The following is a 20,320-nucleotide window of genomic DNA, read 5'->3' on the forward strand; positions in this document are numbered from 1 at the left end:
CTTCTGATATCTGTGATAGTATGTTTCAATGTATCCCTTTTTTTAAAAAAAAATAAATCATTTTATTGACCTCTCATTCACAAGTCACTTGACCCAGTAGTTCCACCCAGTTAGGAAGAGCTGTGCAGTCACCCCGCAGTCCGTCCTGGATCATGTTCTCTCTTGTCCCCGCCGCCGGTAGCACCCCAGGTGCTCTCCTCCCACATCCCCTGCCATGGCCCCTAGGAGATGACTCCTGCAGGGCTGTCTCAGTGGTGGCTCGGCGCCCTCTCTCAGAGACACGGGCTCCGTTTCCTCCCTCTCAGCCCCTGGTGCTCACGTCACAGGCTTCTAGCCAGAATTTGCTTGAGTGTTTTACCAGGTGCTTCAAATAGCCTCGCTGCTCCCCCCCCACCTTGTTAGCAATCCGTGATGATGATCAAGCACCTTCCTTTCTCTTGGCATGGATGCCAGCCGAGGAATGAAGTTTGAGAACGTGCAGACGCTGACAGACGCCATCTCTGACATCATCCTTGACATGAAGTGGTGCTGGTAGGTGTCCTGGGCCATCAGTTGGACCAGCTCGGGCTCTGCGAGGTCAGGTGTGGGTTTTCTACCTACCTGCGAGGTGACACTAATGGCACCCTGCTGGGAAGGTCGCTGTGTTGGTTTTGCTTCCCTGTTCCCAGTCTCCTTTCCAAGAGAGTGTTAGTCAGGCTCAGCTCGCCTGCCGCAGGCAGAGGGTGTCAGGTAGCTGAGCAGAAGGAAGTGCAATGCTGTCTGACTGTACTTGGAGGGCCAACGTGTCTCTCTGCTGCCTACTCTCTCTGGTTCACCTTTTCCCTTTACCCTGTCCCTAAAATGGGAGGTGAGGCCTGGGGAGCCAGGGGAGCTGCCCTCTGTTTTCCGGGGCATCAGCATTGGCCGAGAAGGAGGTCCTCATCTGGTTCTCAGATGACGGAGGAACCAGAGGAGGATCACAGGAGCAGGGAGCCTTGAGTTTGGGTTTGAGGCTACAGGTGACTAGAGAAATGAACAAGTCAAGGTACGCAGTCTGTTTCGTCCTTCAGGTCAGTCTGCCTGGGCTCAGATGGCGGCAACAAGAGGGTCTTGGGTTTTTAGGGTCTGGAAGAGAGTACCCTGAGTTTGCCTCAGCTCTGCCTATTAGTAGTCATGAGATTTGGGGCAAATCACAACCTTTTTCTCCATTTCATGTGTACCCTCTGACCGTGGGAGTAAGCTATTCCTTGCCAACTAATTGTGTGATTTAGCATTAACATCCGTACAAGCACATGGTTATATCTGGCACAATCCGATAATCTTCCTCTGAGCCTCTCAGAGCTGCTGCTGCCCTGCTGGGAAGCACGGTGGCTATGTAGCGTGTCCCGCTGGGAAACATCTTCCCCTGTGCTGTTGTTGAACAGGGTGGATCATGATGGGGTGATATGTAAGCAAGAGGGGATCTTCCGGGTGAACTGCATGGACTGCCTGGATCGCACCAACGTGGTCCAAGCCGCCATCGCACGCGTGGTCATGGAGCAGCAGGTGACCGGGAGCCCTGTGGTGTGGGTGCTCGGGGAGGCGTGCCCTGGGGCACATTGTGCAGGGGAAACTCTCACTTTTAAATGTCATCTGTTTTTCTCACATGTCAAGGAAAGCAGCTAAAGTCTGGGCCAGTAGAACACCGAAAGAATACGTCCTTATGCTGTATTTTCAGTTTAGCGGTCGTGTCGGCGTATCCGCACCGCCGTGCAGTGGGTAGTTGGGCCCTCTGAAGAAGAGTCGTGCAGTCACCGCCACCGCCACATTCTCCCTGGCGCTCTTTGTTATTAAACACGCTTCCTGCACGAGCGCTCCGCAAGCTCAGGCTTCTACAGAGGCCCAATCACGTGGCGTTTTCTGGAGTTCTTCGTTCAAGAGCACTAGCCCCGTGCTGATGTGTCTGTAGGGGCCCCTGTACAGCCATTCATCTGTTTTCCTGGGTTCCACACCCACGCTTCCCGAACACGGGCCCAGGTCCTGGTTGGTTTGCATTGCCGTCTGGTCGACTGTCCAGGGGTACCCCATGCCTGCAGAGGAGGGACGTCCCATAGGGTTTTGAAGGAACTAACCTTCCGGGTGCAGATTGCCGTACTGGTCCTGCCAAGGAGCCTCTGGGCGGAACCGGACCACCATTGAGCGCTCTACACTTAGCACGCCCAGGGGCCCCAGGTGACCTCCTCCTGTGTTCTCTTCTGAATGCCGGGCCTGCTCTCTGTGTCCCACACATCTGCTCCTCAGACACTGCCAGGAGGGCCTGCTGAAGGGGGACCAGCTGGCAAGGGGGAGAAAAGCGACAAGCCCCTCCCCTGGGGCTCCCCGCAGTCGGCACTGCCCTCTGTGGGCTTGTTGGTCGCTGGGCACCTCAGAGCTAGCCCCTTCCTGGGCGCCTCCGCCCTAGGAGTCCCTGCTGCGTCCATTTGCAAGGCGTAACTGAGACCCTTTATGTAAAGGCCCTTGGCCCAGAGTGGATGCTTCCTGAGCACATACTACTCTGCTGCTATTCATATCGTCTCCGGCTTTTGTGATACTTCATTTCATTAAACACACTGCTGCTGAGGAAAACACATCATAAAAACACACGCATGCTGACTCACAGTGACCCTGGAGGGCAGGGTAGAGCTTCCAGAACTGTCCGTCTTTCCAGGAGGAGAAAGCCATCTCTCACCCAACGAGTGACTGATGGCTTCAAACGATTGACCATGTGATTAACCGCCCCACTCGTAACCACTATGCTGCCGGGCTCCCTAGTGTTGCTTCGTAGCCGAGACAGTGTAATCCTGTAAAAATGATGCCCAGACAGCATAATGTCTCCTTCAGCCATAGTAATCCATGAAGCCGTCTTTGGCCAGCACCTGTGTTTTTAAAAACCTGGTGACATCACTGCTCATCTTCACGGCTCTCACTCGTGTCCGATTGTGCTTCGTTTCCTGTGGCATGCGTTTGGGGGCAGTGGGGCCCGGGCTCCCCTGCAGTTAACCTTCCCGTGTGTTCATTTCAGCTGAAAAAACTCGGCGTGATGCCCCCGGAGCAGCCGCTGCCAGGGAAGTGCAATCGGATTTACCAGATCATGTGGGCCAATAATGGCGACTCCATCAGTAGGCAGTACGCCGGGACGGCCGCGCTCAAGGTAAACGCCATCTGTGAGACGCAGAGTGGCTGTGCTTTTGTGGGACGCCGTTTGTGGGATGGAGGTTTCAAAGTGGATTTGCTTTTGCGAGTCTGTACTGTAGATGGTGGCTACTGAGCGTTGATACCTTTCTGGAATCTTCCACTAAGGCAAGGGCACATGTTTCCACAAGGCCCTGGTCAGGTGGCTGCAGCAAGCCATCCGGAGACCTCAGGGACAGGTGAGGCTGTGCGGGGCAGGTCTGTCTGCCCTGGCCTTATGAAGCCAGAGCTTCTAGTTGCTCAAGGGCAATCTGGGATTCTTTGCAGAGCGGGTGGTTTCTGCAACTCCGCTCAGACACAACAAAGGGTGTCCTCTTCGTTGGCTGCCCATCTGCGGTGCCTCCTGGGTGAGTCCACTAGCGCCTCTGTGACCGAGACGTAGCTCCCTTGGGCCTGCTTCCTCCTCTCTAAGTTAGGGGTGTCGGCCTATGTGCTTTAGAAGGCTCTCACTGGATTACAGGTTAAGGTGTGAAGGGCTTTAGAATAGTCCCTGGCACAGAGTAAATGCCCGAGAGGTTTTTAATTTTTCCGGTAGTTATTGATAAAGACTTTGGAGACCATAAAGAGCTAATCCTCCAGAACTTTGCAGTAACTCTCCAAAGAGCGTCCCTGGTGCTAAACCTCTCCCTCCTCTTGGGCACTGGGAATGGTTGACTTAGTTCCAATTAGGTGAATGTTCATTTTTTTCAATGTAACAATTCATTTAGGGAACTTTCTTAACTAGCAGCTGTGCCCTAATGTGATCAACAGGTACCAGATAGTCCATTGCTTGGTCAAGTCATAAGGACCCCGAAGCTCTTTATTAATTAAGGGAAGTGAACTTTAGCAGTCCTTGGATAAGTTATAGTTTAAAGGGAAAGACGACAAAACCTGGGGGAGCTAGAATTTCATGGGACTGCCCTGTTGGCACAGTGGGTAATGTGTTGGGCTGCTAACCACAAGGCCAGCAGTTCAAAACCAGCAGCCACTCTTGCAGGAGAAAGATGAAGATTTCTACTCCCATAAAACATAACAGTCTCAGAAACCCTCAGGGGCAGTTGCTGAGAATTGGCAGTGACCCCAGTTTTTCCAGGTCTCCCAGTGTCCGCCTTTCACAGGGTACAGCCTTCCCACCTTCCTGTCACTACTAGTGGGGAAAGGTTAGAGCTTCCTTCTCTGAGCGGTTTCCACCTTACCACGCTTCTGGCCTTCACGGGCTTTGTTATACTTTTCATACATTTGTTTTAAGCTTCTTCAGAGTTAGAAACCATCGCTCTCTTCTTGTTAGATTGATATTGGTAGCTGCTGTCAAGTCAGCCCGACCCATGACAGCTCCACACACAATTGAAAGGGCCGGTGGCCGGTCCTATGACATCCCCAAGATAGGGTGTGGGTCCGACGGTCGTGATCCAGTAGTTGATCTTTGGAAGGAGATTGCCAGGACTTTCTCCCTAACCCGACAGTCTGGAACCTGCTCTATTGGGACGTGTTCGGTGTCACAGCTGACAGGCAGCCGCCCACTGAGAGGGCTGTGTCTCCCACCTAGAGACAGCACCCTGACACTGAACCCCCGGTGCCCTCTCCTGGAGCAGATGCAGTGCATCCAGTCCATGCATTCTGAAGTAAATGCCTATTTGTGTGTGGTCATGATTGCCTTTTATTATCAGTGTCTGTATAGATTTGATCTTTACTTGTTTTTGATGGTTGGAAACTGTACATACAAACACAGATTTCTTGTACCAGGTAGAAAAAAGAAAACAAAAAGCAGATGGTTGTAAGTTAACTTGGATATGTTGTAAGCTGGGGGCCCCCAGTGTAGTATGGCCTGTGATGGACCTAATGAATCGTCGGCTTTAGCACAAGGCTTCTTTCTAAGATTGCCTTGTATAGAAAGAACGCTGTTGGGATGAGACGAGAGACAAGGTGCCTTCCTGACCTTCGATTACAGGTGCCGTGCCGCCCCTCTGGGACTTGCTCTGGCAATTTTGTTGGGAAAAGCAAAGGAAACAAAACCCTTTCCATCTTAATTGGATCATTCTCCAGGGAACGGCAATGTGCCGCAAGGAGTGGCAAGCTCTAGGTGTGAGTGGGCGAGCTCTGCCTACACACACGCACGCACATGTGCACGCTCGTGCTATAAATCCCTCTTGTAAATTCCAGGCAACTGGTCTGGCTTTTCCTGCCTCAGAATGTTGTGTTTTTAACCATTAGTCCTCTTTGAGACTTGAGCATCTTTCTGTTGTTTTCGGTGTTGATGATGTGAGATGGGTCTTCACATGTGCACCAGAGAGGCTGCGAGGACCCCTGGGAAAGGCTTTACCCGAACAGATCGCCCCGCCTAGAGACTTGATGCCTCAGGTAGCGCAGCTCATGATTTGCCACACATGGGTCACAGTCACATGCGGGGCAGCATCTTCACGAACGACATCACTTGGAAATTAAGGAAGGTTGCAGGGGCCCGTAGACTTCTGGTCCTGAGCAGAAAGCTCACCGCTGATCTGGGCACATTCTTGCATTTTGGTAAATTGACACAGTGACTCTTTCCTTGACAGGGTGACTTCACAAGGACCGGGGAAAGGAAGTTGGCGGGTGTCATGAAAGATGGCGTCAACTCAGCAAATCGGTATTATCTGAACCGGTTTAAGGATGCTTATCGGCAGGCTGTCATAGGTAAGGCAGAAACACCTCCCTTTCCTAAAATCCTTTACACTTTCTGTAAACTAAGGTCTTATAGAAGCCGACTTCAAATAGGACTCGAAGGTTTTGTAATTCACTTCTGTTTCTATAATGAGCATCTTACTCAAAGCAAATACACATGTCACTAGATTCCTGTTTGGCGAGGCTTTGGGGCTGCAGCAACAAAGAGCCCACCATGCCTGTACAGACTTGTCTGTTTACTGCCCATAAAGGACAGGTGAGTTGAGGGTCCTGGTGTGTGGAATAAAGTACCTGAAAGCCTCACCACCTGAAGCCCCATATTTCATGTGTTTTCCCATTTAGCGAGGGATGGAATAAGATGGTTTTAAAATCAGGCAAGGCACATATATTTATAGGTTAAGTATTAAGGTAGCAGATAGACACTGGGCAGTACTCCCTCACTGCAAGAACACTTTGTTCTAATAACCTGGTATTCTGTGATGCTCACCTTCCCGACAAGATTGTTGAAGACAAAATGGGTGCATAAGTAAATGTATTGAAGAAAGTTGATGGTGCCGGGCTCTTATATAGCATCAGGGGTCTTGAGGGCTTGAAATTAAACAAGCAGCCACCTAACAGAGAAGCAACAAAGCCCACATGGAAGAAACACACCAGTCTGTGTGATCGCAGTGTGTTGAGGGGATTGAGTAACAGGCATCAGGAGACCCAAAACAAACAATCATATCAATGCAAATGAGAAGGGTCAGAATGGAAAGCCAATGGCCACCCATAGACAATTGGACATCCCCTCACAGAAGGGTCACAAGGAAAGGACGAGCCAGTCAGAGTACAGTAGAGCACAGATGAAACATGCAACTTTTCTCTAGTTCTTTAGTGCTTCCCCCCACCCCAAAACTATCATGACCCCAGATAAGAGTTCTCGACACATGGAATCCAGGACAGATAACCCCCTCAGGAACAAGGACAGGAGTAGCGATACCATGAGGGTAGGGGGCAGGTGGGGGAATATGGGGGAGAAAGGGAACTGATAGCAATGATCGATGTATAACCCCCACCCCACCCCCAAGGGGGACAAACAGAAATGTGGGTAAGGGAGACAGTGGGTGGTGTAAGTTATGAAAATAATAATTTATCGGCGTGGGGATGAGGGTGGGGGTTGATACCAAGGGCTCAAGTGGAAACAAAATGTTTTGAAAAGAATGATGGCAGCATGTGTACAAATGTGCTTGATGCGATTGATGTATGGATTGTTATGAGAGCTCTAAGAGTCCCAAAAAAATGATTTCTAAAAAAAATCAGGAAAGGTGTGCATCAGGTTGTGACCTTCCCCATACTAATTCAGTCTGCATGCTGAGCCAAGGATTCACCATGCCAGACTTCATGAAGAAGAACACGCCATTGGGATTGGGCAGAGACTCACCAACAACCTGCAACATGCACATGACTCAACTTCGTTTGCTGCAAGTGAAGAGGACCTGACACATTGACGGTGAAGGTGGACGACTGCAGCGTTCAGGATGGATGTAAAGAAAGCCAGATGCTCCCCCACCAGGCCAACAGATAACGTCATGACAGAGAGAGAACACTGATGTTGTCACGGATGTCGTTTTACTTGGAAGTAAACACTCTTGGAAGTAGCAGTCAGTGGTCAAACGATGTATCTCCTTGGTCACAGACATCCACAAAAATCCCTCTTGAAAGTGTTAGCACAGATGTTCCTGTGAGGGCTAAGGCGCATCTGACCCCAGCTGTGGTGCTGTCAGTCATCTCACAGGCACGTAGCAGCTGGACGGAGACTCAGGAAGGCTGCAGAACCCGTGTATCTGGATGATGGTGCTGGTGAAGAATGTTGACGAGGCCACAGGCTGCCAGACAACCAACAAACCTTACCTGAGAAAGGAATATGGCAAGACTTCACCTCCCATACTCTGGACATGTTGTCAGGGGGACTCACCCATTGCCCATGAGTAAATTCTGACTCAGCGACCCTACAGGACAGGGTAGAACTGCCTTGGTTGGGTTTCTAAGACTATAAATCTGTATGGGAGTATGGGAATAGAAAGCCTCATCTTTCTCCCAAGAAGTGCCTTGTGGTTTTGAACTGCTGACCTTGCAGTTAGTCATCCAACATGCACAACCTACTGTGCTACCAGAGGCCCTATACCATCCTTGCAATTGTAGTGTCTGCCTAGTGTTGCAGCCACTGGGTCAATGGGGTCTTCCTCTTCGCACTGACCCTCTCTGTACCAAGCATGGTGCCCTCTTGCAGGGACTGGTTAAGGAGACAAGATTGACACCGTGACTACAACAATAGGGCTCAAACCCAACAGTTCTAAGGGCAGCACACTGCCGGGAGGTATGTTGTTCTGTTGTATGTAGGGTGTGATGACTCAGAACCACTCAATGGCCCCAAACCAGCCCGGCAACAGCATGCTGGGTAGCACACATCCTGGCTGCAGATGGATGCATTCATGGTTTAATATCTGGGCCCAGAGATGATCCTCACCAATATTTCACATTTTTAGAAGTAAGAGAGGGTTGCTTGCCCACGAGACTTATTGCCTTGGCATGTGTTAAATTTAATTTTCATGAAAGTGTTACTTGGAAGGATTAAATGCAGAATGTTTTAGGCTATTACCAATAGTCGTACACCTGACTTGTGGACCCTCAGAATCTTTTAAAAATCCTACTTTTTACTAGATTGCATAGCACAACTGAAGAATAGGGCTGTGTGTGTGTGTGCGCGCGCGCTCAAGCACGCACTGGTAATGGACTGGTTAGGGATTTGACAAGTCTGATGCAAAGTAGAGGAAGCCTGGCGGTATCGCAGGTGAGGGCTTGGTGATTCTAACCCCTCCTGCTTGGAGAAGGATGAGGTGTCTGTCTCCTCGGGGGCAGGCCTGCGCTCTCCAGTCAAGGTCGAAATGTCTCGAGTCAAAATTGACTTGAGAGCCAAGGCTCCAGTTTAAGTAATGAAACTTGGCTCCCATGTAAGGGATTGACTATTGCCAGGTAATTAGATTTTAGTCGTTTACTGAAGGGAGAGAGGATAGCTTGTTTCTGTTGGGTTATCTAGAAAATCAGCTACATGCCTGAGGAGACCCAGATTCTGTCTGTCTGTCTGTTTGGCTGCCCCTTGTGTCTGAGCCACCTGCCTTGGGGGTGGGGTGGAGTGGGGGGCGGGGAGGGTCTGGGTTTCTCTTGTTGCGGTGCTTGTGGTGTTTAATGAACGATGCCTAAGCCAAGGTCATGGAATGTTACACCTGTGTTTTCTTCTAAGATATTTATGGTTTGGAGCTTTGTTGTTGTTATGAAGTACAACAGTAAATGGGAATAATGATGGCTGTTAACACCCCACCGTAGACTTGATGCAAGGCATCCCCGTCACGGAGGATCTGTATTCCATATTTACCAAGGAGAAAGAGCACGAGGCCTTGCACACGGCAAACCAGAGGAGCCACCAGGAGCTGATCAGCCAGCTCTTACAGAGTTACATGAAGCTGCTGCTGCCCGAGGGCGAGAAGTTTCACGGGGGCTGGGCCCTCATTGACTGCGATCCCAGGTGAGTTGACCAACCCACTTCGGGAGCCTGCTGAGCTGTCATCCTGAGGCCAGCAGCTGCCTCTAAACTGGCCTGGCCACCAGATGGGTGGCACTCTTCAAATGCAGGAGAATGAGTCTAGTGGGGCCACTGAAAAACTCCGTACTCAAGATGAATCCGATTGTAAAGAAAAACGGAAAGAACAGCATTGAAACTGCTTGGAGGGACCGTGAACTGCACTTCCCGGTAGTGGTTACAGAGAAGGGAATCCGTTAGCCTGCGCTTTGTATCTGACCTTCAACACTGGGAGACAGAGCCCATCCCTACTCCCAGCTCCTCTCCTTTGCCTCTTGTCCACCCTCCTCTCCAACTGTGGACGTAGCCCTAAGTTTGTCACTGTCGCTTTACTTCCCTGTCTCAAATGGGCCTTTGGTTGTGATGATGGACAGACTGTTCCCATGTCTCTTGAGGAGAGACATTTGAGAACCCGCTCTGGGGCTCGGGAGATCTTCCCAGCACCTCGGCTGAGCTGGAGGTGTGGACCCAGGGTGGGTAGTGATGAGAAGAAGCCTCTTGGGGTGTAAACCTTCTGTCACTTCAGCCTCACAGCTGGTTTTGCTCTGAGCACATACTTTCCAGATGGGTGTATTCGGCAAGCTCTGGAAATAAGACACGAGGGCTATACATAGCAAAAATTTCTGTCCTTCTAAAACCATTTGGTGAAAATTTCTGAACTCATATGCTTACCCCACCCCCCCTCAAGTTGGAGTTTTCTTGGGGGGGGGACGGAGGTGGTAAAATTCTTTTTAAAAAACTGCAGCAGTTCGGCTTAATGCAGCACCAAAGGAAGGGAAGTACTGACTATTCCACACAGAAAACAGTGTGTCTCTGTAATATTAACTTTGGATTTCACATTTCAAAAGGAGTCATGGTCATCAATATCACCTGCCCTCTGTTATCAGCAGGGACTGGAGGCTTCCGCATCCCCCCCCTTTCTCCTCAACCCCGTTCTAGTCACTCTCTTCAGGAGAGAGAACAAGGAGGCTGGAAGGGAACAAGAGCATATGCAGGTGGCCACCAGCTAGTCTTAACAGATCCATGTGCACCCCAAAGTTCATACTGACCGAGCCTAGGTTCACTTGATTCGTGGGGGCTGGCTACAGATGCAATCATGTGCTTTTACTCCCTCCCCTCCTCCCTGCATTGGGAATGCCTTCCCTTTTGGACACTATTAATAAAAAACAAACGTGTCTTTCCCGCCTTCCACTTCCCTCTGTGCTGGATTCTACTGACAAGGGAAAAGCCCTGTCTTGCTCTGTGCTGGGATTCCTACCACTGGTCCCTGCCCTCTGGCCGCCCTGCTACGTTCACTTAGCAGCTAGTTCAGATTCTTGTTTCTGCCATCATTAGAACAGGGAACTGAATTCTAAAGCGGACTATTTTGTAGGATCATGTTACATCTGATTACTAATTCCCTACCTTGTCCTTCTAAAAACTGGGTGCCCTGGTTAAATAACTGAACTCGCTGCCATCGGGTCGATTCTAACTTGTGCTGACCCTACAGGACAGTAGAGCTGGCCCTATGGGTGCCCGAGGCAGTACATCTTTCTAGTAGTAGAAAGCCTCATGTTCCTCCTTCAGAGCGGCTGGTGGTTTTGAACTGCTGACCTTGCGGTTAGCACCTCTGTGTAACCCGGTTAAGAGGTGTGGGGAAAATGTGATGTGTGTACAGCTATGCTGTTTAAAGAATGCAACAAAATTTGGAGAAGCCGGCTTATAAAGAGTCAGAAACCTCTTGCATTGAAGGCCTGATGCACAAAAACATGTAGGCTTATTTCTGGCGCAGGGGTTCTCTGGGACGAGATAAGTCTGTGGTGCGGTATTGTGCCAAAGGACAGGAATGTCTACTTGGTGGTTAGATCCCTAGATCTGTTACTGACGTCCTCAGCTGCCAAACAGTTCTTCAAAAGCAGCTATGCCAAATAGGGAGCTCAAGTGGGAAGAGAATGCTTTGAAAATGATGATGGCAGCATATGTGCAAATGTGCTTGACATAGTGGCTGAATGTGTGGATTGTGATGAGATGTAAGAGCCCCCGATAGAAGTATTTCATAATAAAAAAAATCTATGCCAACTGGAAGTCAGCTCTAAATCCAGGAACAGAGATTTGGGCCGACAGCTTGAAGAACAGTTTTCTATGAGAAGTGACAATTTCTTGGCGATCACAAGGGAAAGAATGGAGTCCCATTAGAATGAAGGATATTCCTTCAAAGACACAGAGCAGGAAGCAAAGCCTCCCTCCGACGGTGGATTCCCACCCAGATGCTGTGACTCTCACGGCACCCTGGCTGCGTGCTCAGTCGCTAACTAGAATGTCGCAGGTGTGGACTCCCTGCTGCTCTGCTGGAGACAGACAGCTGTGGCAGTCCACTGTTGGGAGGACCACAGCCTGGGACCCTCTGGGGCAGTTGCTCTCTGTCCTACAGGGTCATTAGGAGGTGGCGTCGAAGGCAATTTTTTTTAAAGGAGTAATTTGCAGGTGAAAACTGACTTCACAAGGGACCCTGGTGGTGCAGTGGCTAAGCACTCAACCGTGAACTAAATGGTCAGTAGTTCAAGCCTGCCAGCTGCTTCAGGAATGACAGATGGGGAAAGATTTGCAAACCCTACGGGGAGCAGTTCTTCTCCGGCCTGCAAGGTCACTGAATGTTGTATATACCAGGGCAAAAGACCACCGAATAAAGAAGACTGGGAGAGAACTGATACGTCTGCATTAGGATGTTGGGGATGATACTGAAGTTCCATGGACTGCCAGCGTCACAAACTGACTTGTTTTCAAAGAAACACAGCCCGCATGCTCCCTAGAAGCAAAGATGGTAGTACTTTGTCTCATGTAGTTTGGACACGTTATCAGGAGAGACCGGTCCCTGGAGAAGGACAGTATGCTTGGGAGAGGGTCTTGAAGAGGAGGAAGACCCTCAAGGAGGTGGCCTGACAAAGGGACTGATGTAATACTGGGCGCCCCACCCTAAGTATTGTGAGGTCAGTGCAGGACCTGGGAGTGCCGAGCTCTGTTGGACAGGGTTAATCAAGCAGACTCGGTGGTACCCAGCGAGTCAGACCACACCACAGGAAAACAGGCAAAGCAATTTGAAAAGGAAGTTTACAACTGAGGATACCCAAAAGAACTAAAAACATAGGTATACAGTACAAAGAGTTATCAAGGAAATCAAATTAAAGTCACAAAAGAGACTGAAGCACAGATGTTTAGATGTTTTAGAAGGGTTAAACCCAAAGACTAACCCCATGAAGTGCAAGTAAGGATGACGTGATTAGAACCTGTTACACCTCTGACAGGAGTGTGGTTTTTCACAGTTCCAGTCCCGGTGGAAAGAGTCCTTAGTCACTGTCAGCTCTCAATCTGATGGAAGAGACTGTTGCATGAGATCAGTTAAGCAGCCACTTTGAATGTAACGCAGAGTTAACCAAGAGAAGACTGTACTTGTCCAATCTTGAATTAAAGCTGGAAGTGGCTGGATTTTTACTGCATGAAAAAATTAAATTTGCAAGTTGTTTTTGTCTGACAGACAAACAAACAAACAGAGCTGTGCTGCCCTTCTGCTCGCTGACGCACTTTCCTTTAATCCGGGAAGCAGAGACCGCAAGCCATTGTCTTCTGCACATTCCTTCACCATGCTGGGAATCAGGGTCCCAGACTCCCTGTCGCTGTTTCACCAGACACGGACCAGATTGATTCGAGAAACTCTCCATTTATCCCAAAGCGGGAGACAGAAGGAAATAGTGGGCTCTGCTGGCTCAAAATTGTTTCGAAATTCAGTGGAAATCAAGCAAATTATAGACCTGAAACCGCATGACCAAAAAAAAAAAACCAAACAGGTTTCATAATGATGACAGGACCCCAGACAATGTAACAAGAGAGACAGGTTTCACAGGAAACCATTCTGAACGGCATTTCCCCAGGGGTGATCAGACTTGTCAGTTGGCATCTACGTTTCTCCAGTACTGGTCACCCTGGCACTGCACCCCGCAGAGTCACGGGTCTGGGGACTGCGTCCACCGCAGTGCACCGGATGCAGGCTGCGACAGGTGGGCTGCGCATGCGCACTGGCCGCCCACTGCGGCCGGAAGTGAAGCCGGAAACCGAGTCACCTAGGCGTGACCCACCTCCCACTTACCGCATTGCTGCAGGCGCGAGGCAGGGTGTGGGCATCTTCCTGAGCTGGGAGACCTGGAGGAGCAGACGGACGGACTGACTGACTGACCATGGCTCGTTTCCACCGCCCCGCGCCGCGCCCCGCTGCGGAGACCCACTCGGCGAGCGCGATAGCCACGGCTTTTAAGCTTTTCCTCCTTTTTGCGGGGCTCATAGTCAAAGTTTTTGCCTGCAAATTGCTCCTTTTCCAAAGCTTCACGCTTCTGACTCCGGAAGACAGTGCATTTTACATGACGATCGTGGGCCTCCACGTTTTATTGGGCATATTTGTTTTCATCGTGTGGAAGGATGGCTTGCCCCAGTGGGGGGGAGGCAGGAATAATTAGAACAGCTGCAGTCTGCGGGGTGGGGGGAGACGGGGTTGGGGGGGGAGACGGGGTAGGGTGGGAGACGGGGTAGGGGGGGAGACGGGGTAGGGTGGGAGATGGGGTAGGGGGGGAGACGGGGGTGGGGGGGAGACGGGGTGGGTGGGAGACGGGGTGGGGGGGAGATGTGGGTGTCGTCTTTTGCATTTCTTGGTCGTGTTCTTACTAAAGGAGTCGTTTTGTTTTAAATGGGGAGGGGGCATCTGTGTGCTGTCGTTGCGGTATCAGTGACCGGGGCGGGGGGAGGCGGCTTTTCCGACGCCTGTTCTGGCCGTTGCTTTGCGTTGGAGACTTGTGTTTTTCACCGATGTGCTTAGCCCACCGAGAACCGAGGCGAAGTTGTCCGTAAGCGTAGAATTTCTTTATTTTTGCACCCAAAGAGGGGTGGGGGTGGGATGTGTGTGTGCGTGCGTTCTTTTGTGGCTTGGTGCAGCCGTGTTGCGATGTTCTGAGTGGGGACAAGTATGGCGCCCACCGCAGTGGACCGCCGCCCATGGCGCATCCCTGCGCAGTCCCTGCGCTGCTTAGAATCCCAGGCTGACTCTCGTGGGCCGACGCACCCTGGCGATGCCCAGCAGTGCCCTGGGACTGCCCTCCTGGATCAGCACTGAGGGCGCCCGGTATTCCGCGTGGAGGCTGGGGCTGCGGCAGCCCGGTGCTGCGGTCCCCGGGAGACGGTGACTTCATTCCTTCCTTTTCCTCTGCAAGTAGCCATCCGCAGCCCCTGGCCCTTTGTGTGCCGGAGCTTTCTGATAAGGCTCCGGCTCGTCGTATCCCTGTGTCTGGCTGGTTTCCGAGGCTGCACATCTTTCCAGAAGCAGGGAGCCTCATTGTCCTACCTTGCGGTGGCTGGTAGGTTTGAATCGTAGCCTCTCCGCAGTGAGCAGCCCGCCTTTGATTCAGACCTCGCAGAGAGGTTTGAAATCCTGCGGCAGAAAGGCCCTGCCGGCCATGGGGATTTGAGCAAAGCAGCACACAGGTGAGTCTCTGCTGCGTTGCCAAGGTGGTCTGGCGTTGGCACTGAACGCGGCCCCCAGGAACGCCAGCGCCAGTCATTTCCATACACTTGCTGCCTCCATTGCTGTCAGCGCCTGTCAGATTTCTCACCCGCACTCCGGCTCCTGGTTTTTATTTTTATTAATCATTTTATTAGGGGCTCATCCAACTCTTTTCACAATCCGTACATACATCATTGTGTCCAGCACATTCGTACATATGTTGCCATCATCATTCTCAAAACATCAGCTTTCTACTTGAGCCCTTGGTATCAGCTCATTTCCCCCTCCCTCCCTGCTCCTCCTCCTCCTCCTCCCCCCAACCCTTGATCATTTATAAATAATTATTTTCTCATATCTTACGTCATCTGACGTCTCCCTCACCAGTTCTCCGTTGTCCGTCCTCCAGGGAGGAGGTTACATGTAGAGCTTGTCATCTGTTTCCGGTTTCTCCCTCACCCTCCCTCCACCTTCCTGATAACGTCACTCTCATCACTGTTCCTGAGGGGCTCAGCTGTCCTGGATTCCCCGTTTATTTCCAGTTCTATCCATGCCAGTGTACATCTCCTGATCCAGCCGTTATGTAAGGTAGAATTGGAATCATGATAGTGGGGGAAGGAAGCATTCAAGAACTAGAGGAAAATTGTATGTTTCATTGTTGCTACACTGCACTCTGACTGGTTTGTCACCTCCCTACAGCTCTTCTGCAAGGGGATGTCCAATTTCCCCCAAATGGGCCTGGGGTCCCCACTTTGCACTCCCCCTTATTCACAATGCTATGATTTTTATTATTATTTTTTTTTTGCCTGACACCTGATCTCTTCGATGCCTTGTCATCTCACAGGCTGGTGTGCATTTTCCATGTGAGCTTTGTTGTTTTTCATTTAAATGCCCCTTGTTTATCTTCCAGCCTATGGGGCCCCAGATTCTATATTTTTTGACAATTGGACACCATCAGCTTTCTTCACCTCACTTGCCCATGCACCCGCTTTGTCTTCAGCATTCACATTGGGGACTTTGTTGTTTCTTAGCTAGATGGCTGCCTGATTGTCTTCAAGCCTTTAATACCCCTGATGCTATATCATTTGGTAGCCTGGCAACATCAGCTTTGTTCGCAGCTTTTGTTTATGCACCCACTTTTTCCTCAACGATCAAGTCGGGACAGTCCAGTGTGCTCTTCCATGTGCGTTTTGTTGTCTCAGGGGGAAGCAGAGCAATGAAGTCCCCAGGGATAGAGGCAGTGCCAGGGCATGGCACCCCATCAGACTTGACTGGAAAGCACCTGTGAAGGAAAACAAACAGACCCTGAACTATTTACATGTTCATGTGTGTATGCATGTGTGTGTTGTTGTGGTTGTCGCTATTGTTTTACTCTCTCTTGTTGCTTCGTGTACTCAATCTTGTGATAGTACATAGCATGTCTACCTGGAAGGGAAAGGCGGCATAAACAAGCCAGAAGAGAAAACAACGGGATGACAGTTCTGGGGGGACATGGGGGGAGGGGTGACAGAGGAAAGGAAGAGGGTGTTAACAAGCCCAGGGACAAGGGAATAACAAGTGGTCCAAAATCAGTCTCAAGGAGGGTGTGGGAGGTCTGGTAGGGCTGGATCACGGGCAATGTAACCAAGAGGAATTCCTAAAATACAAATGAAGACAGACCATGATAGTGGGATAAGAGAAAAGTACAAAGAAACAGAGGAAAGAACAAGGAGGCAAAGGATAGTCATAGAGATTGAAATACAGATATTTAAAGATGTAAATATATTTACATATGACAAGGGAATAGATCTACCATATACACTCGAATGTAAGCCGACCAGAGTATAAGCTGAGGTACCTAATTATTACCTGGGAAACCAGAAAAACTGATTGACTCGAGTACAGCCTAGGGTGGAAAATGCAAGTTATTGGTGAGTTTCAATAATCGAAACAAATGAAAATAAAATTACTAAAAATTGAGACATCAGTGGGGTAATGTATTTAAATATTTATTTTAAATAAAAAACATAAAGGACAAGTCCACTGGAGATCCCCTTGCAGAGGGGTCTAGGGGAGGAGATGGAAAGAGGGAACCGATTACAAGGATCTACACGTGACCTCCCTGGGGGGTGGGCAACAGAAAAGGGGGTGAAGGAAGACGTCGGACAGGGCAAGATATGACAAAATAATGAATTGTAGATTATCAAGGGCTCATGAGGGAGGGGGCAGCCAGGGAGGGAGGGGAATAAAAGAGGACCTGATGCCAAGGGCTTAAGTGGAGAGCAAATGCTTTGAAAATGATGAGGGCAATGAATGTACAGATGTGCTTTGCACAACTGATGTAAGTATGGATTGTGGTAAGAGTTGTATGAGCCCCTAATAAAACATTTTTAAAAAGGACAAGTCATTTAACATTAGTAAACCAGCACAGTAAGTGGAAAATAGGTTCAACAAAAACAATAAGGTATCAACAATGATACCTTAAGAGTACTATTCCCTGAGCTCAATCAGCAACCAAACTAAAATGTAAAGAGTTAGAATCCTTCAAAACTGGATTCCTCATCATCATCCGTATCCCAATGCAGAGCTTCAGCTGGTGTGAGGTCATCATAGACGCTGTCCTGAGATCGCCGTCATCACCATCACTGCTGTCATTTTCATACAAAGCACAGTCTTCACTGCCATCCATAGCATGACTAATACTACATTTCTGGAAGGCACGTCACACCATGTCTTCTGGAATGTCTTCCCATGCATCTCGAACCCACTTTGCTATTAACTCTATGTCAGGCTTCATGAGATTTCTTCCTTTTGTTAGTTGGGCTTGACCAGATGACATCCATTCATGCCACATCCTTCGCACATGGTCTTTAAAAGGCTTATTCAGAGACACATCATAGGACAGCTCTGATTGGTTAGATGTGAGTAAACAAACATTCAAAGCCCTGCAGTGTCAGCGGGGCTTTGAATGAACAGCAGAGAAACGAGCGCTTGTCCAGTTACCTCACGGGGGTGGGGGTGGGGCAGCAAGATATTATACCTCCCTGGGGTACCACTGACCCGTGTATATGCAGTATGTAATATATTTATAGGTTTAGTATTAAGGAAACAGATGGTCGGCCTCTGCTCCAGTACTCCCTCAACACAAGAACACTTTGTTGTAACAATTCGGCAGTCTGAGATGCTCACCTGCCTGAAGATCTCTGATGACAATGGGCGCACAAGCAAATGTGGTGAAGAAAGCTGATAGTGCCCAGCTCCCAAAAGATATAGCACCGGAAGCCTTAAAGACCTGAAGATAAACGAGCAGCCATCTAGCTCAGGGTTCCTGGCTTTTACAGTACCTACAAACGGGGCAAAATGGAGTCTGAGTACAGACTCCTCATTGAGAAAGCGGCTTGGGCGGGTTCCACGTAGGCTCTTCAGTAGCACCAGGGCAGAAATCTGACAAGACGCATTCTTCCTGCGCGAAGAGCCTCCATAGGCAACATGATTCCGAAGGTTTAGACATGAGATCGCTTTCTAGTTGCTCCTCCCTTCTCAGCCCTGCCCTTTCTGTTCCTTCTTCCCCAAACCCACCCTTCTCCCTAATTTCCATCTCACTATCCCTCATTTCTCCCCCTCCACAAGCGGCCTTTTCCCCTCCCACATCTTGGTCCTTTTAAACTTCCAGGTGGGGGAGTTGATAGGACATTTAAACTAAATAGAATGTTTCACCGTCATCCCATATCCCCCTAGCCCCCTGTGGTATGAGTTGGGGTGCCAGCCCCCCACCACTAATCACGGGTTCAGTAAGCACAATTGTATGGTTGAGATAAATACAAATTATATTAACGTCATCGAGAGCATGAGAGCTAAGAGAGTCAAATAATGGAGTCAGACACAATTCACAGTGGCACGCTCACCTCCTGGATGGCCGTGCTCTTACCAGCCAGGTCCGCGCACAGCGTGCGTGCGTGGTCCGAGGGGAGGTGGGGTGGAGACCCTCCAGGAGGCTCGAGGACCAGGCAGGAGGTTGGAGATCGAGCACGAGGCTGGAGAGACCCCCTCACTGCTAACCAAGCATTCTATCTCTTAGGGGGGCGTCATTGCAGGTCACCACATGTCACAGGAAGGGGTAGTACAACAGGCATACACATTGTAGGAAGGGGATGTATGATAGGCACAAGGGTGACAGGAAGGGAATGAGCTAGGGGTGTACCCATAGGAATGGGAAGGTCTAGGGATATACATGTGACAAGATGGGCGGACCCTAGATTCATGATGGCAGCCTAACCTTGGTCATCCTAGGGCTGGTTTGACCTCTTTGGGGTCTCCTACAAGGAAAAAGACAACTACTATCGTTATCAGAAGGGAGTGGGTCCTACTTGTGGGATAAACAGTGGTGTCTGCTTGGTCTAGATGACTGATAGCTCTTAGGAAGAATGACCCTTGATCTCCCGATGACCTCCAAGTGTATAGTCATTCGCACGCAGCTAAGTTTGGCATATATTTGGGGGAGACAACTTGGGAGAAATCCTTCTGTTTCCACACCCCCCACCAATTTTGGGGGGGCGAGGGGAGGCATAAATGGCTTTAGAGTAGGTACTGATGGAGGTGACAATGTGTAATCCCGTGTCTTGTTTGTTTAGTCTCACCGACGCCACTCATCGGGATGTCGAAGTGTTGCTTCTGCTGTCCAACATGGCGTATTACATCGCATAGTAGGTTGGCTTTTCATATTCAACCCTTTGTAAACCCTGAGTGTCCTTTGGAGGCTACGCTTGCTGCCTTATGAAACCTCATGGAAGCCTTTTAGCTGCTCTGTTAAATGACTCTTTGACCCTTAGTCATTTGAAAATGTGATTTGGAGTTACTATCCCTGAGCTCATGCAGCCTTGTGTATCTACGGGTGGGGGGGGGCTGAGTTCTGATTTTTCTCTCAGCTATTTGTTGTTTAGGAAACTGCACTGAGTTTTGCCCTGTAATTGATGAAGCTGATTTTTATGTAGCCATTGAGCCACTCAGGATGTTGAGTCATCCAGTTTTGAATCTCTCTAAGGTACTTAATTCTTTAACAACTGCAGGATGTGTGGTGCGTGGCAGCTTTGGCTCTGTTAACAGTAATTTGTAACTATGTAGCTCACACAATTGTGCTTTTGATTTTAATCCTTTCTCCTCCCGCTCTGTCTAGTTACGACGATGAAGTTGATAAAGTAAACCAGTATCAGCGACTAAGTCTGGAAGACCTGGAAAAAATAGAAATAGGTAATTTTTAGTGTGCTGCCCTAGTGGCGCAGTGGTTAAGCACTCAGCTACTAAGTTTGGGCCAGTCCAACCCACCAGCCGCCCTGCGAGAGGAAGGTGTGGCAATCTGCTTCTTTACAGATGCACTGTGACCG

General features: G+C 49.7%; 1 protein-coding gene across 3 annotated transcripts in view; it reads left to right on the forward strand.

Annotated features, from left to right (window-relative positions):
* Window positions 1–20,320, forward strand: part of INPP5F (inositol polyphosphate-5-phosphatase F) — a 100,662-nt gene that overhangs the window by 73,122 nt on the left and 7,220 nt on the right. For 2 of the 3 annotated variants that reach the window (XM_075534505.1, XM_075534504.1), the window contains exons 11-17: window positions 454–531; window positions 1,404–1,524; window positions 3,020–3,148; window positions 5,721–5,838; window positions 9,190–9,388; window positions 19,571–19,642; window positions 20,113–20,186. In XM_075534505.1, coding sequence (XP_075390620.1) covers window positions 454–531; window positions 1,404–1,524; window positions 3,020–3,148; window positions 5,721–5,838; window positions 9,190–9,388; window positions 19,571–19,642; window positions 20,113–20,186 — 791 coding nt within the window. Of the gene's footprint in view, window positions 1–453; window positions 532–1,403; window positions 1,525–3,019; window positions 3,149–5,720; window positions 5,839–9,189; window positions 9,389–19,570; window positions 19,647–20,112; window positions 20,187–20,320 lie in introns of all 3 variants that reach the window. The other variant, XR_012780425.1, reaches the window with a different exon arrangement.

Source organism: Tenrec ecaudatus, chromosome 16, assembly GCF_050624435.1.
Source record: "Tenrec ecaudatus isolate mTenEca1 chromosome 16, mTenEca1.hap1, whole genome shotgun sequence".
In the NCBI taxonomy this organism is placed as follows: domain Eukaryota; kingdom Metazoa; phylum Chordata; class Mammalia; order Afrosoricida; family Tenrecidae; genus Tenrec; species Tenrec ecaudatus.